The 17990-nt window shown below is 42.6% G+C and overlaps 1 protein-coding gene across 3 annotated transcripts in view; it reads left to right on the top strand.

Moving 5' to 3' along the window:
* Window positions 1–1798: 1798 nt before the first annotated feature.
* CCDC80 (coiled-coil domain containing 80) overlaps window positions 1799–17990 on the top strand; it is a 33898-nt gene continuing 17706 nt past the window's right edge. The window contains exons 1-4 of one of the 3 annotated variants that reach the window (XM_011932787.1): window positions 2073–2292; window positions 2376–2882; window positions 3296–5184; window positions 13227–13383. In XM_011932787.1, coding sequence (XP_011788177.1) covers window positions 3307–5184; window positions 13227–13383 — 2035 coding nt within the window. In that variant the 5' untranslated portion in view covers window positions 2073–2292; window positions 2376–2882; window positions 3296–3306. Of the gene's footprint in view, window positions 2883–3295; window positions 5185–13226; window positions 13384–17990 lie in introns of all 3 variants that reach the window. The other 2 variants (XM_011932786.1, XM_011932788.1) reach the window with 2 other exon arrangements.

Here is a 17990-nt window from a genome sequence, read left to right as displayed (position 1 = left end):
CTTTGCCAGTGTGTGTGTATGTATCTGTGTGTGAGAAGAGACTGGGGGAAGGCGCAGGGTGTGGGATGGGGACTAACGGAGGTGGTGGAGTGTTAGGTCCTCTCTGGTGTGTGTGTTTAGTGCGCCATCTGGTGACTGAAGCTCACAGAGGGAAGAAAGCCTGAGGTCCTAGGAAGACAGGTACAACTCAGGGTTGGGATGGCTCCTCAGGGTCAACTCTAGGTTGCTCAAGTGGCTGTATTTCAGCTTTACCAACGCACAGGTGACAAATGTTGCGCACATGATGGAGAGATTTGTGTAAGTCATGACTTATTGAAGAAAAATAATAAAGGACTTTAAGGACCTATTGAGAAAAGCAAAAAGTACTGTTACACAATTATTCCAGACAGTAGGACTTTGAAAGTATAAGTACTCTGGTTGAACAAATAAATGAAACTCTTCTATGAACATGGGAAATGCAAGAAGGAACTGAAGGAAGAGAAAAAACTGAAGGTATGGGTAGAAAATGAAAGAGAGAGGCAGGATAGCATCACGTTTTGTAGGCTGTTCTAAACCTGGGTTCACATTTCAGAGCTCCTGCTTACAACAGGCAATTTATTTAAACTCACCAAGCCTCAGTTTGTTCATCTATAAAATGAGGATCATTCTATTTACTTCCTAAGGGTACTGTGAGGGTCAAATAAAAGAATTCACAAAAATACTAAGCCCAAAGCTTCACATGAAAATGCTCAATAAAGGGTAGTTATTATAAGCAGAGAGAAGAGAAAAGGAAATGAAAAGACAGAAGGGAGAAAGCCCAGTAAGGATAGCGTAGGATGCATTAGGAAATTATGAGAAAGGAAGTAACATCTAGGGCCCTCCAACTTAGCACAAGGCCAGGTTGGTCAGCCCAACAGGTGAATGCCATGAAGGCTGCAATCTATGACTCCAGTGGACAGAGGGTCTCTGCCTGAAGCCCACTTTTGTTATTGTCCTCACAAGTGTCTGAGAGAATGCCACAGCAGGGCCAGCCATCCTTCTTGGTACCCCTGGGAGTTTAAGGTATGGCCTGGCAGCTCTACAGTTAACCTCTATACAGGACTTTCTCAGTTCCATGCTTGTAGCTTACGTGAAAAAAAGTCAAATGTGACCAGGGCCAGATGGGGCTGATCAAGGCGTAACAACTAGGGATGAAGTTTGATCCAGTGAGGGACGCTATTAGCATGACCGAGCTTGCAAGGAGGTTTCTGAGAACCCTGGCTTGCCACTGTTGGTGGCAGTTAATAGTGACCTGGAAGGTCAGCTTGCCCAGCATGGCCAGAAGAAATATCCATGTAACCTGAGGCCCCTTCCTTCTCCACTGGCAGAATCCTTATGGCAGACTCAGGAGGTAGAAGCCCAAAGCTGCCTCACTCTCTCTTTTGGCTACTTCTATGGATTGCCTAAAGCCCTTCAGACATCTAAAGTCTCTGCAGAGGAACATATTGCACGACACACACACACACACACACACACACACACACAAAATCAATGACTCGGGACCTCCAAGGAAGCCCTTAGTCTACCATCTGCAGCCAGAGCTTTGAAGCTAGAGATCATAATGCCCATTCCCTGATGTAACAGTCAACTGCAATCTCGACTTGCAGCCATTGCCTGCATTTCTAACCTTTTACCAGCTTCCTTCCATGCCGAGGAGAAACTAGGACCAAGAACACAGTAATATGATCCCCAATTAGCATAAAATAAAAACAACCTAGTCATGTTTTCCATGGGGTTTTCCAACCTCAAAGTAAAAGCACAAAACAGGGAGAAAGATATAAAAATATACACATGGGACTATAAATACATATATACTGTCTGTGTCTGCACAACCAAGCACCCTGACCCGAATGAGTATCTGTCTCTAAGAAAAGCATGTAGCCTGATGCAGAAATGTGAGAATTTTCTCCTTCCAAATTGCAGTGTAAGAACAGACTGGAAGAGAAGGTACCCCGATGACTTGGTTTGGAAGGGGTTAAGTCACCAGTCATCCTATTCTAGAGTGATTTATGATGATGTGTGGAGTTTCAAAACTTTCCCCCACCCCAAAGAACAGCCCTCTCCCTCCTCACTGAGTCCACTCCGAACGTGCTGAAATGGGAAGGAGGCGGTGTTTTGCTGATCTGTTAAATTCTTAGTGAAGTTTCCTTGATTTCCAGTGGCTGCTGTTGTTAGAGTTTGGTTTGGAGCAAAACTGAGGTAGTCCTAACATTTCTGGGACTGAATCCAGGCAAGAGAAAGAAGAAAAAGAAGAAGAAAAAGAGGAGGAAAAAGGTAGGGAGAAATAAAGGGAGGAGAGAAGCATAGGGAAAGAAAAAAGTCCTTTTTCGACATCACATTCCTGTGTTTTCCCTCAGCCTGGAAAACATATTAATCCCAGTGCTTTTACGCCCGGAAACAAAGAGACTAAGCCAGACTGTGGGGGAAAGGGAGATAAGAAGGATCCTGGAACTTTAAAGAGGGAAAGAGTGACATTCAGAAATCACCAGGACTGGACTTTAAGGGACGTCCTGTGTCGGCACAAGGGACTGGCACACACAGACGCACAAGACCAAGGAGAAACTGCAGACAAATGGAGATACAAAGACTTATAAGGACAGCTCCTTTCACCTCATCCTACTTGTCCAGAAGGTAAAAAGACACAGCCAGAAAGAAAAGGAATCGGCTCAGCTCTCAGATCAGGACGGGCTGTGGATCTGTGGCGGTACTCTGAAAGCTGGAGCTACAGCACACCCCTTTTGTATTGCTCACTCTCGGAAAAGAGAGGGCTTGGAGGAAAAGTAGTTCATCTAGGAAACTGTCCTGGGAACCAAACTTCTGATTTCTTTTGCAACCATCTGCATTCCATCTCTATGAGCCACCATGTAAGTGTGTAATCCTTTCTGTCTTTGGTGTGTTTATTTGTTTCTTTGTCACTTATTTTGAAGGAATGAAATGTGAATGTTGTCATAATTAATATGCCAGTTTGCATTTTCTTTAGAGCATCCAGAGCCTTAGTTATTTATAGTGCAAGCATGCTGACTGGGAAACTGAATTGGATTTCCTGCTTAATGAAACTGTCTCTGTTAAACACTAACAAATTATAGGGGCTTGAAAGTAATAGAATCTCATCCCATTTTCCATCTCCTGACCTTCCTCCTTCTTCTCTAACCACCCCTTTCCCCTCCCCTTGGCTGAGATGCAGAAAAAGAAAATGACCAGCTCTGTTTCCAGTTAAATAATTTTCTTTCTTTTTTTCCCACTCCCCTTTGTCTTACGACCTCGGTGCATCGCAAAGTGGATTACACAATGACATGGAGAATGGGACCCCGTTTCACTATGCTGTTGGCCATGTGGCTCGTGTGTGGATCAGAACCCCACCCCCACGCCACGATCAGAGACAGCCATGGAGGGCGGAAAGTGCCTTTGGTTTCTCCGGACAGCAGTAGGCCAGCTCGGTTTCTGAGGCACACTGGGAGGTCTCGTGGAATTGAGAGATCCACTCTGGAACAACCAAACCTTCAGCCTCTCCAGAGAAGGAGGAGTGTGCCCGTGTTGAGACTAGCTCGCCCAGTGGAGCCGCCAGCCCGCGCGGATGTCAATGGGGCCCCCATGAGACCTGAGCAAAGACCAGCAGCCAGGAGCTCTCCGCGTGAGATGATCAGAGATGAGGGGTCCTCAGCTCGGTCAAGAATGTTGCGTTTTCCTTCGGGATCCAGCTCTCCCAACATCCTTGCCAGCTTTGCAGGGAAGAACAGAGTGTGGGTCATCTCAGCCCCTCATGCCTCGGAAGGCTACTACCGCCTCATGATGAGCCTGCTGAAGGACGATGTGTACTGTGAGCTGGCGGAGAGGCATATCCAACAGATTGTGCTCTTCCACCAGGCAGGCGAGGAAGGAGGCAAGGTGAGAAGGATCACCAGTGAGGGCCAGATCCTGGAGCAGCCCCTGGACCCCAGCCTCATCCCTAAGCTGATGAGCTTCCTGAAGATGGAGAAGGGCAAGTTTGGCATGGTGCTGCTGAAGAAGACGCTGCAGGTGGAGGAGCGCTACCCATACCCCGTTAGGCTGGAAGCCATGTATGAGGTCATCGACCAAGGCCCCATCCGTAGGATCGAGAAGATCAGGCAGAAGGGCTTTGTCCAGAAATGTAAGGCCGCTGGTGTAGAGGGCCAGGTGGTGGAGGAGGGGAATGATGGTGGAGGTGGAGCAGGAAGGCCGAGCCTGGGGAGCGAGAAGAAGAAAGAGGATCCCAGGAGAGCACAAGTACCACCAACCAGAGAGAGTCGGGTGAAGGTCCTGAGAAAACTGGCTGCCACTACACCAGCTTTGCCCCCACTTCCCTCAACCCCCAGGGCCACCACCCTTCCTCCTGCTCCAGCCACAACAGTTACTCGGTCCACGTCCCGGGCGGTAACAGTTGCTGCAAGACCTATGACCACCACTGCCTTTCCCACCACGCAGAGGCCCTGGACCCCCTCACCCTCCCACAGGCCTCCTGCCACCACTGAGGTGACCACTGCCAGGAGACCCTCACTTTCAGAGAATCTTTACCCTCTATCCCGGAAGGATCAGCACAGGGAGAGGCCACAGACAACCAGGAGACCCAGCAAGGCCACCGGCTTGGAGAGCTTCACAGATGCCCCTCCCACCACCGTTTCAGAGCCCAGCACAAGGGCTGCTGGCCCAGGCCGTTTCCGGGACAACCGCATGGACAGGCGGGAACATGGCCATCGAGACCCAAATGTGGTGCCAGGTCCTCCCAAGCCAGCAAAGGAGAAACCTCCCAAAAAGAAGGCCCAGGACAAAATTCTTAGTAATGAGTATGAGGAGAAGTATGACCTCAGCCGGCCTACTGCCTCTCAGCTGGAGGAGGAGCTGCAGGTGGGGAATGTTCCCCTTAAAAAAGCAAAGGAGTCTAAAAAGCATGAAAAGCTTGAGAAACCTGAGAAGGAGAAGAAAAAAAAGATGAAGAATGAGAATGCAGACAAGTTACTTAAGAGTGAAAAGCAAATGAAGAAGTCTGAGAAAAAGAGCAAGCAAGAGAAAGAGAAGAGCAAGAAGAAAAAAGGAGGTAAAACAGAACAGGATGGCTATCAGAAACCCACCAACAAACACTTCACGCAGAGTCCTAAGAAGTCAGTGGCCGACCTGCTGGGGTCCTTTGAAGGCAAACGAAGGCTCCTTGTAAGTAGCCTTCTCCTTGGCATTGTTCTATGGGCTGAGGCAGGGCATATTAACATCTGTCTTACTAGTTATATAAAAATCATATTGCTAGATGCCAGACTGTGGCTGAACCTGTACTGTGTCAAGAACCTCAGAAGTCTGGCAAAAGAGGGCAGCAGGCCAATAGCTCCTTTTGGTTTAGTGCCCTACGAAGTTCCGCTCACACAACTCATGGCCCTGTGGCATAAAGTCAATGGCTGGGGGACCCTACACATGAGCCCAGGAGAACACCTGTAGTCAGCTTCTTCCAGACCTGTCGGGACCCTTCCCCCATTTCTACCACTCTCTTCCAAGGGATATTTCTGGACAGAGCTCCCTTTTACCAAGTCCAAAGGATGAAAAGAATGATGAAATTCCTAAAAGGAAGTGCACTGACTTCAGTCACATCTTATTAAAAGGATTTCTGTCTGTCTGACTTAGGAACTAGAATCATGTCTATGGGACAATAGCAGAGGTCCCCTCTTTCCCTAATTAGGTCTATATCAACACTGGAGTGCTCAAAGAGGAAAGGAAGACAGCTTGGGTGGGGAGTGGGGATGACTGGGAGTAGGGAAGGGTCCTTGTTAATGTGACCCTCATGGATCCTTTTAAAATGAGCTACCAGAAATCTTCTCCCCTTAAAGCCTACCTCTCCCATCCCTGTCCAACTACTAGGAAGAGCCAAAGGGTGGAATGTGAGGAACTGAGTTAATTGCTTCAATTTCCGCTACTCTAGAGATACATCTGAATTTGAAATCTAGATGTCAGTTTCTCCGGGGGCTCTGTAAAATGTGTATGTGTATGTGCATGTGCCTATGCACCAGTGTGTGAAAAAGGAGACAAGCTGTCCCTACTTGCCCTCGGTCTGTGGTTCTGAGTGCCACTCGTGTTGAGTAAGTCACAGATGCATCTCAGCAACCCTCTCTTTTGGCCATCACTTGCCACCACCAAACGAGGGCTTTGGACAGGAATGAGCCAAATAAAAGGGCAGATTTTATCAGTGATGTGCAAATGGCTCCTTCTCCTCTTCATGTCTTCTCTTTCCCTCTTACTGCCCCTCCAAAATTTCTACCCCTGGCTCTTAAGGCTAGCTTTTTATTCCAGGCTGTCAAGGAGGAAAAGGATATTGTTGCCATTAATTCTTGGTAAAAGATCAGTAAATTGATGTTGGGTGGTTTGAGTCAGGAATGATTTTTTCAGATGCCTGGGTGAGAGAATCAACTCATGCCATTGAGGGCAGCACCCATCCTCCTGAAGGCACAAGGTGACTGCACACCCTGCATTTCCCCCACCAAAAGAAACAGGCTCTCTTTTCTCAAGGCATTTCTTAGAGAATCTTTTAGGTTTTCCAAGCTAGCCTAAGTTTTGGTTAATGATCTGGGCAGAGGAACTCTGGTGTCCATTTATCATATGTTGTTTCAGAAAGTTTAAATGTGCATTTGAAATATTACTCAGAGCAAAGTTCTTTGTGATGTTTATCATGAGTGGGACATATCGCAAATTCTCTTAGCTGTTTACGTTGATAGTAGGTCTGTGTATTAGAGCAAAACCTAGCTCTGGTTGATTCTAAGGATTTATTTGTATGCCTCTGTGTGTTTTGTTACATATTTTCCGTATATTGGTGCAATATCTAACCAGAGTCTTAACGTGTCTATGTAAACTTAGGTTATCAGGTGATAGGCCGCTTAGATATTCTCAGAGTACATATATTTAAATGGAAATGTTCCCATTAGAACAAAAAAGAAATCAGATTTCAGAGTAAAACTCTACCTGATACTTGAATGTCTGTTAGGGAGCCCCTGGGGGCCAACTGCTCTCTTTGGGGCATGGGAAAGCATTAGTGGTTTGCTCCAATGCTCTCCTCCTGAGTATCTACAACTTTATCCAACCCATTGAAGTACATCACCCAACTCTGTTCATTTAGCCAACAGGGCAGGCAAAATATTCCTCATGGTCAGGTTTAAAAAAAGAAAATCACGGGTAAAATGTCAGGATTGTAATTGTGCACCCATCTGGCAAATATTTCCCATTGCCGCCAGCTTGTGAGTCAAAAGAAAGGAGTTTTCATAGTGTATTCCTGATATTAGTCATACTTTTCATTTCTCCCTCCTTTTCCCCACTCCTTTAGTTGGGGATCTGAAAGCCCAGCTGGGCCATTCCTGCTTTTAACGGTATCCCTGCTTATAAATTTCTAGCAAATGAAACTCAAATGACAGCTTCTGCTGATGTCATGTGAAGCAAAACAGAAACCAGCTGGAATTGCTCCTGGCAGTGTTGGTTCTTTGGGCTAGTGAGAGAACCAGGTTTGTTATTAGAAAGAAAATACTAACAGAAGGCTTTTCAGACTTTTGATCCTATGTGCGCCCAGCTGGTGATCATATCAGAAATGTGTCTTCTGAAGAGCTAATGATGTCTAAAGTAAGAATGGATTAGAAAAGACCAAATGAAATAAACATGCTACCAAAGCAAAAGATGGAGAGAAAAGAAGTTTTCACCAGAGAGGAGACCAATGGGTGAAAAACATTGTTGGTGCAGTTTAGCCTTTTCCACTCACTTTTCCCATCAAACTTGGCTAATGTTACTCAGGAAGCTCAGTGATTCAATTACTATTCATTAAGGCTTAGCACTCTCAAGCTATTTAAGTATGGCTGAGAACAACTACCTCCAACTGGCCTTAACTTAACCCAGTAAACTCCAACTGAAAGCAGGTTTACATTCCATGAAATTTTGTGCAGGACTTTCAGCTCATCTTCTCAGCTTTTCAGTCACCTGGTACTTAACTACCATTTATTGCAAACCCTGAGTGCTTTGTCCTTATTTATACCATTCTTTAGATGTGGACATATCACATAACTGCTACTTAACAATTACAGAAACACTAACAGCAATGGTGTAGGTCCCAGGTGGATGGCTTCCTAGAGGCCTTCACAGGAGCTGCAGGTGGAGCCAGGTGTCCTATTTTTAGACTAGCGTTCACTCTTTCAAACCTCCTGCCTCTAAACCTGTTGATGAAGAAGGGAACATCCTGCAAGGTACTTTGCCGAGACTGTGTGGTTTAATTCTCGAAACAATCCCTCAATGAATGATTTATTAACCCCTTTCTACACATGAGAAAACAGAACCCAAGATATGTAGCTAATAGGTGGTGAAGTCAGAATTAGAACTCAGATCTGTTTGATTTGAAAGCTCAAATTCAGGCCAGTCTCCCTTTCTGATTTCTTTTGAATATGAACTTCCTGTGGGATATGCCATAAAGTGAAGGGGAAACTGAGGAATGACCTTGCCAGTTAATAAATATGAATTTAAAAAATTAATACATATGAATACAAATAAATTTAAAAATTCATTTTCAACCTTGAGTCACCCAGAGAAGTGGTAAAGGATTGCTAAGCACAAATGTGGAGTTTCTGCCTTTAATACACAGCTAGTCCTCTGCACTCAATTCTCTGGCTTTCCAGACAGTCAGTCAAAAACAATAGATTGGATTCCAGTTAACCTAATCCTTCAAACTGCTTGGTGTCAGTTTGAGGTTGACGATAGTGAGAGTATAGGTAAGCTTATCACCAAAGCATTGCGCTATGGGGAGTATAGCTGACAAGCCATCATTCTGCGCTCTGAGATCTATTCACTTGTCAATGAACAAGGGACCTCAAATGCTGAACTGAATGAATTCAAGTGCAAGTTTAAGAATTCTTTGGCGACCGAATCTCCTGTAATTCAAGTGGGTTAGTATTTCCAACCTTACTTCAGACATCTGTGTATTGGGACAACAATCTACTTATTTGGTTTAATTTTAGGAAAGGATTTAAGGTTTCCTGCTGTACTAAGGCAGACTATTAGCTTGAAAGTTATTTTTCAGAATCCTGTAAAAAAAAAAAAAACTCCAGTGTTTTGAGCCTAACACAGTATTTTGAATAATCTGAGTCTTAAAATACCTTCCCTCTAGCTTTTTTTCTATTGCTGTTTGCTGTCTTTACTTATGCAAACAGGCTTCCTTATCCTCTGAGGCTCATTGAGCCAACACACCAGTTGGAACAGAAGCATGAAAAAGAAATACAACACAGTTTTAAATTCATGATACATGCCCTGATTTATTGCTATCAAACTGGAAAGAGGCCAAGTGACAGAAAATAGTGTTTACTGAGGAGCTCTAAGCTGTTCTTTTTAGGAAGAGGGGACTGGAAATGGTTCCCATTTTAAACACTGTCTGAAATACTGCCAAACTAGAAAGTGAACGGGATGGAGATGTCAAAACATAGGGAAAGAGTCCCTGAAATGGGTTCAGATGGTCAGTCTTCTCTAAAAGTTGCAAACTTGAGGAGCAGACTAAATGTAAGGGAGTGTTTTTACCAACTGGTAAAGTTGTAGCCTGCATCTAGACACTCACAACAACCAGGGGACCCCTTTGTTCCTGAGTCCCTCTCCTCTCCTCTGACTGGGGTGATCTATATAACCTGAGGAGTACTGGCCAGCATTTATGCCCCCACCATCTGCAGGACGGTAATAGAGTCTGAGGAACTTACATTCTGCCTGCGGCGATGTGACCGTTATATAGTAAATTAAGGAAATACTTAAATTCCAAGTGGGCAGGGCAGACAATAAGAGCAGTAATTAAAAAGAAGAAGTGATAGAAAAGACTTTTCTGTGTGCTAGAAAAGACTTTAAGGAGGATAGTGCATTGAAAGAAGGAATCAGATTTAGAGAAGGGAGGGGGCAGGTTTCTGAGGTAGGAGGAGTGACGTGGGCAAAGACAGAGGAAGGACTGTGGGTGAATTATTCAGAGGCGACATACCTGTATGTGCTTGGGGAACACATATTTATTTACTAAGAATAAATCAACCTGTAATAAGTTCATGTTATGTACTTATAAAGATACACATATATATTTACTTTTGCTCAGATCTCACAACCTGATGAGGTTGGCAGGAAAGTTGTTTCATTGTAACAATGACAATGCTGAGCTTCAGAAGATTAAGTGGATTTATTCAGGCTACAGGCTAGCCGGGGGCTGAACTAGGACCGAAATGACAACCCCCTGACTTTGACTGTAGTTATTCTTTCTCTGTGCCTCTCTGCCCAAGACTCCTTTCATTTCCTAATTTAGACTGGGTCTGGCTCTAGGGAGTAAAGAGGTCAGGTAAGGGAGGTATAGGAGGACATTAGCAAAAGAGAGCCCGGGATCAGAAGTGAAGGGCCGGAAGTTAGGGAATGAGTCCTGCAAAACGAATGTCACCCCACTGGTGGTTAAAGGCATTCTTGGGCAAAGGGTCTGCAGTGAAAATAAATATCAGAGGCTCTTATTTATTTAAATGAGATTCTCACTGGGTATCCATGGCCTCTCGTCACTATGTATAGAGCCATGTGGGAGAATTTACCACATAGGGGAAGATAAGGTTCTGTGTGATTACATACTGTCTGATATTCTTAGTACACACAAGGAGGAGAAGACTAGAGGAGGGTTGAGGACTCTTAAAATCCTGTCATACCATGGTCTGTCCACAGATTGTAAGGGTCTATGGCAAAGTATGGGATGAATGAAATGGAATCTATGTATGAATTTGAAGTTACAGAAACAGGTAATTTTCTGTCATCTAACATCTAAGCAGCTTTGCCCTAGAAATTCCTCTATATATATTCTAAATATGTGCTTATCCTTAATTTAGAATAGGGAGTCCAAAACCATTAACAGTAAGTCCCTTTCTCTTACCTTTGTTTTTACTGTTTTGTATTTTTACTTAAACATTCATTTTATTTGTTTCAGAATAGTGTGTTTTTGAGCACAAAACAGTCAGAAAAAAAGACCTAAAATATACCAACTTAAAGTAAAACTTTGGTATCTGGGCTCCCATCGAAATCTGAAGAAATATTTTCAGATGCCATAAAGCTAATTAAAAACAAACCAAGTAACTAAAAATACCATCACCACATCTTTTTGTAGCTGCCTTAAACCTTGTTTTAAAGCTAAGTGTGAATCAATGAATAAATCTGGAGAAATTTTGTCTTTCCCCTTGAAAAATTATGTTCCGAAACAAACATTTCCTACCCAGAATGTCCATATGAGCAGGCATAGAAACACAGGAAAAATAAACTAAAGCATGTCTATTTAAAATTAATTATGATCTGAAAAACAAAACAGAACAAAAACTTCATCCCAGAAAACCTTTGTTAATGTTCCATTCAAAGGCTATTGAACACGTTTAATTTCCTTGAGGGAGAGTATTTTGTCATGTGGAGAGAATTCTTAGAAGGGAAAGCCTGCAGGCAGCAATACAGACATCTCTGATAGAGAAAAATAAACAGCAGGATCAAGCTGAGATTTTTTGATAAAATATTTGGAAGAGGTACACAGCCTGGTGACTTGCCCTCTGAAAAATGCCAATAGTCATAAACTTCAGAAATATTTTATAAGGTTAGGTGGATAAATAGAAAATTGGTTGATAAATTTGAATTTAGTCAAATGCAAGAAAATTGGCTGCTACATTTGTATTTAGTCAAATGTAAAAAGTTGTTTACAGGAAAATGATTTATACAGGCTTGCTTCTGAGCTTAGTGATGACGCAACAAAGGGCAAATAGACAGTGTTCATTGCAGACATCAGCCTGGTGATCTATTTGGGATCAAAGATCTCAATAAAGACCTGGTCATCATCACAATAAAATTTCACATCCTCCCACCTCCAAGGTGAGCAACACTATGCCCACTAGCTTGTGGAGTGTGGAACACAGTTCTAGCTTCAGCTCAAGAAGACCTGGTAAAATTGGAGAAGGCTCAGGGAAGGGCAACTAAATTAATCAAGAGAGTAGAGAAGCTTTGTATTAGGTTAGATAAAAATAGTGAGACATTCTCAGAGAAAAGATTCAAAAGGACCTCTTAAAAATAGGGTTATCGTCACTGTATCCAAAATAAATTACATTTTCTCAGATTCCTGGTGACTAAAGTATTTCTTTTGATTGCTTTGTCTTTCCTCTTTTTTCTTTTACCCAGAAAACAAGGGTCACAGAATGAGGATGAAAGACAGAGGGGTAGGTGAAAAATACCAGGTCTGAACTAAAGAGAAGGCTAAACTTAGAGTAAAAGACATCCTGTTGAAAAACTGCAATATCAAAAAACAAACACCACCAACTCTGTGCAGGCTGAATGTGACAATAAATATATTCTATGTGACAAAACGTAGGCCTGAAAGTCATCATAAAACCTTTCTGCAAGGTTTTCTAATAAAAGTTCTAAAGTTTCATAGTGCCCAGGACCTGGCTGTGAAACTCTCTTTTTTTTTTTTTTTTTTGACACGGAGTCTGGCTCTGTCGCCCAGGCTGGAGCGCAGTGGCCGGATCTCAGCTCACTGAAAGCTCCGCCTCCCCAGGTTCACGCCATTCTCCTGCCTCAGCCTCCCGAGTAGCTGGGACTACAGGCGCCCGCCACCTCGCCCGGCTAGTTTTTTGTATTGTTTAGTAGAGACGGGGTTTCACTGTGTTAGCCAGGATGGTCTCGATCTCCTGACCTCGTGATCCACCCGTCTCGGCCTCCCAAAGTGCTGGGATTACAGGCTTGAGCCACCGCGCCCGGCCGAAACTCTCTTAACCCTGTGAAATGTGAATAACAGTAGTAACCACTGAAATAACCAATATCTAATCAGCCAATAAGAATAATGAAGATCAAAATTAGGGAAGGAAAATAACATTTATTGAACAATTACTGCATGCCAAGTATTCATGTAATGTTCACAGCAGTCTTGCAAAATAAGTATTCCTTTGCAGAGTTCACAAATGAGAAAACTGAGACACATGGAGACTAGTAATGGAGGTAAATAATGGAAGTGAGTAGAAAACTCTATGCTGTCTTGGAGACAAGAAGAGCCCTTTTCAAACGGCCCTTTTTGGCCATAATTATGCTAACTGTTCAGCAGAATATCTGTAGCGTAGATGCAGTGACTACCAGCCCTCTCTTCCAAATCATCTCTTTGGGTTTTGCCCCAGTGTGAAACTATCACTACAAATTAGTATTTGTTTGTCTTCACCCACCTCCAGCTGATCACTGCTCCCAAGGCTGAGAACAATATGTATGTGCAACAACGTGATGAATATCTGGAAAGTTTCTGCAAGATGGCCACCAGGAAAATCTCTGTGATCACCATCTTCGGCCCTGTCAACAACAGCACCATGAAAATCGACCACTTTCAGCTAGGTTCTCTTAAACCTTTTAATTGTATTATTGTTTTTCTCATATCTAAGGTGGGACAAACTTTATGGGAGAGATACATGGGGGATCCAAAAGAAAATGCGGATGTTCAGAGGGCTCTTTGGTTGTGATAACACAGGTCAGTTTGCCTGCTTATTTAAATAGCCATTCCAGGATGGTTCTAGTTTAAGTTTTCAGCACTGTAAAAAAGGAAAACATGCAAACACTCTATTGTCTGAAAGTCAGTAAGGTGGAAGAAAATGGGAAAAGTAATACAGTGTGGGAGAGAATCAGAGAGACATTCAGACACTTTTTCTGGGTACTGAGTCTCCTTGCCTGTGCCAGCCCCATCTGATCTTCCTGCAGACACTGCTGCAGGTGACTCATCACAGATGGGACTTGCCAGACTCTTGGAAGTACTTGACTCTGGCAAGCCTGAGGAAGGAATTAACCAGAACTGAGAGAAGCTGTTAAGATAAATGAAAAGTCACTGAAAATATGGACTGAACTGCAGCCAAGTTGTTTTGGAGAGCAGAAGAATTTGGCTGAATTTAGAGTTTTCACAGTTTTACATATTAATAGTACATGTGAGACTCATAAGGCGTACAGCCCAGTGTTGGGCAGCTGAGATCTAACTCATTGCTGTTCTCATGGGAATGTTGTAAGATTTACTGTGATTAGTTAAGCCGCATAGTCAGAAGCCCAAAATATGACCCACCCAGTTTATTTTATAATTATTGCATCTCTGGGGCTTTATTTTTTAAAAAGCTTTTTTTCTTATATGCATTTTCTACTGTTTTGTTGTTGTTCATGGTTTAACTACAAAAAAAATCCCTTACAGTAATCCTTTATATTCCATTGTTTGCATATTCTGCATAGTTGCTATAAAATATATTTCATCTAAAAGCACCTGAAATAATATAAAATATATTTAGTAATATATAACTCATTATTTGTTAGTCAACATTTAACTTCAATACACATAACATTATTGCACAGATTTTTCTGACATGCGATTTTGGTGTAATTGAAGACATATCAGTTATACTATGTCATGATAATGTCAACTTGATTTGAATATGGTCTAGCTTTCTAAGTCTTTTTTTTTATTGTGGTAAGTACACTTAATGTGAAATCTTCCCTCTTAATACATTTTTAAGTGCACAATACAGTATAGATAACTATAGGTACAATATTGTATAGCAGATCTCTAGAGCTGATTCAGGGTTAAGTATCAGTTATGCATTCTTTACTTTAAATAGCCCACCTTCCTCTGAGAAGGCTACAAAGGAAAAATAAATAGCATCCTTTCCAAAGTCCCATCATAAATTATCGTGGATTGATGATTCATTTTTGGACATTTATCCTGCACCGTATGTATAATTTAGGGGGAGAACAAGCAAAAAAGGAATTTTCTTAACCAAAACAACAACAATAATGATCATACAAACAAAAGACAAAAAATGAATTCTGGAGACAGATTTAAATCCAGGGTCACAATTTACTTGTTGTGTCACCTTGAGCAAGCTACTCCTAAGTCTTAGTTTAGAAGATAATCATATCTATTTCACAGGATTAAATAAGATAGTATACAGAAATGCTGGTCAGGTAACAGGCACTATTATGTGGTCATCCACTGCATCACCATTTGATCTGGTAGTCATCTGGAGATCAATGAGCTGTCACACTTGTCACTAGAGCACCTATAATGGCAAAACACTTGTTATTGCTTTGTGCTGATTGCAGAATGTTGACACACGAACCCTCACAACAGCTCATCCAGATCAGGCTGCATTATTATTCTTGGGGATAAAACTGACGCCCAAGAGACTAATACTACAAAGCCACATATTTATTGGCTAACTAGGATTCAACCATTTGTTTCCTGGATTTTTCAAATAATAGCATGTGGGCAGTGAGCTTAATTACACTCCAGATGTCCAGAAAGGAAGTAAGTATTCAATCCAGCCAGAGACTGGTGCTGGCTAGTGATGAAAGCCCTCACAAACCAGGTGTTCCTAGTGTCAAATGTGTTACCTCCCAACCCTTCCACAAAGTGTTCTCATTCCTTATTTCAGAGAAGTTTGGAAAAATCATTACATCTTCCACCTCAACTTCTATATGGTCCCATTATAAGCATCTGGTACTGCCTTGGCAAATTTTTAGCATAATCCTACTGTTTTCTAGACATCTGGATTGAATATGAACTGTAGAGGGGCTGCAGGGTTTTTTTTTTTTTTCTGCCTTATTGGAAATCAGGTATTATGATTTGGGCATTTTCCTCACTGAATGGCAGCCTGGACCTGATTTCGGCAGGGGGATCTTTTACTTTGTTTCTCATCTATTGCCTGGAAGGCCTCTCTCTCCCTGTGTCATGTCCCAGGTTACCCTTATGGGAAAGGCTGTAGCCCTTTCAGCCAAGACTGGGAGTCAGCCATGGGAAAATAAGAATTGGCATGAGCCATGGGCTCAGTGAACCAAAAACTCCAGCCTTGACTGACTTTCAGCTGGAAATCCATCAGATGGCCTTACTTTTCCTTAAAAATAAATCAAGCTCTGCCTACTATTCCAGACTTTTACTGGGCCTTGAAAGCAGGGGCACGCATCCAGCTACAGTGTAGGCCGTACTCACCAGCTGGTCCATCTTGCTAAAAGTATTTGGATGTCATCGATGAAGCTACAAACGCCAAGAAACTTACCTTAAGATTTTAGGCTTTTGGCCGGGCGCGGTGGCTCAAGCCTGTAATCCCAGCACTTTGGGAGGCCGAGACGGGCGGATCACAAGGTCAGGAGATCGAGACCATCCTGGCTAACATGGTGAAACCCCGTCTCTACTAAAAAATACAAAAAACTAGCCGGGCGAGGTGGCGGCCGCCTGTAGTCCCAGCTACTCGGGAGGCTGAGGCAGGAGAATGGCATGAACCCGAGAGGCGGAGCTTGCAGTGAGCTGAGATCCGGCCACTGTACTCCAGCCTGGGCGACAGAGTGAGACTCCGTCTCAAAAAAAAAAAAAAAAAAAAATTTTAGGCTTTCATGTAAATAAAGTTATTTATGCTTGAGCGAATTCCAATGCCTATCTGGTTTTGCCAGCACAGAGTATATTGCATGTAGGGTTTAAAATGGCCTAACACATAAAGGCATTCTTTCTTGTTAGTGGTATTTAAAATGTCAGTCTAGAATAGGAATGTTGGGTGTGTTTGTTAAGTGAATGGATTACAGACAAATTTCGTTAGATAGGAAAAACTTGCTGGCTAAAGGCACTTCATTGCAGAATGAAAAAAGAATTGGGGGGGGCCAGGGTAGTCCTACCTATCAATTCAATCAGGTCACTCATCTCACAGTGGGGTAGTAGATCGGAAAATGACCCACTCATAGAGTAAAAGAGGAGTAAGCATATCAATTTGCGAAGTAATTTAAACACGTCTATTTCCAATCAAAAAGAAGTAAGTTCCAAGCTGGAGGCCAAGGTTATCCCAACTGAAACAACCTGCCATGGACTGCTCAGCACTCCTGGCAAAGTTCTTAAGAATAAAAGCAATTGAGCTTCTGCTGGCATCTACCTCCTGGCTTATCTACAGCACAGCCAAAAGAGTTTTGGCCCCTGCTGACTTGTTGAAAAGAATAGTTATATTTTAAATGCCTTACAGATATGTTTTATGTAAAAGACCTAATGCATGCAAAACCAATTTTAGAAAATAAATATATATGAATGTGTTTTCTTAAATTACATTAGACTGTATTGCGGGTTCACAAGATCAAAGGCAAATGTGAAAGTTTTATGGTGGGTTTTCTACACAGTCCCAGAATCACTCACCTTATCTATACCTTATTAGTGTCTTTTTCATGTGATATCCTTCTTATGGGAGCGTTCTTATGATTACCAAATCTTTACTGAATGCCGGTTGTATGCTAGGAACTGTGCTAGGCTGAAAGGATATAAAAGGTGACCAAAACTCAGTCCCTATCGTTGAATTATTCATATTTAGGGGGAAGACAGATATGTAAACAACTGGTTGCAATGCAAGGTGATTAGCTTATTACAGAAGAATACCAAAATGTTAAGTGCACAAGTGAGGTAAAGACAGGTTTCACAGACAATAAGGCGTACTCATGTGGATAGCATTCCAGGAAGAGAGGACAGGTTTCTAGAGACTGAAAGTAGAGGGCTGGAGCATAATATGTGGAAGAAGAGTTAATAGATAAGTTAATAATGCCATAAATGATCTTGTATGCTATGACAAGGATTTAGATTTTCTCCTCTGGAACAGTAGCTCTTTGTCTTTAGAGTGCATAACAACTACCCAGGAAAATTTTTAAATGCATATTCCTGGGCTTCACCACCAGTGATTCTGAGTCAATTGATCTGGATCCAAGGATAGTAATTTTAACAAGCACTCCTGGTGATTGTGATGAAGGTGGATAGTGGATCATACTTTTAAAAACTGCTAGAAGAGATTGGGAACTTTTGAAGCAATGTGAGAGGCTAAAGTAGTCCAGGCATTAGTGGAATTACCTGAACTTAGGCAAGAGAGGGTTGGAGGAGGAGAATCCATGGATGTCACAAGGAAAGCAGTTACAGATGGAAGCTTTAAGCATAATGCCTAGCACACATT

Source organism: Colobus angolensis, unplaced genomic scaffold (assembly GCF_000951035.1).
Source record: "Colobus angolensis palliatus isolate OR3802 unplaced genomic scaffold, Cang.pa_1.0 Scaffold98, whole genome shotgun sequence".
Classification (NCBI taxonomy): Eukaryota; Metazoa; Chordata; class Mammalia; order Primates; family Cercopithecidae; genus Colobus; species Colobus angolensis.
This window is presented reverse-complemented; position numbering and strand designations above follow the sequence as displayed.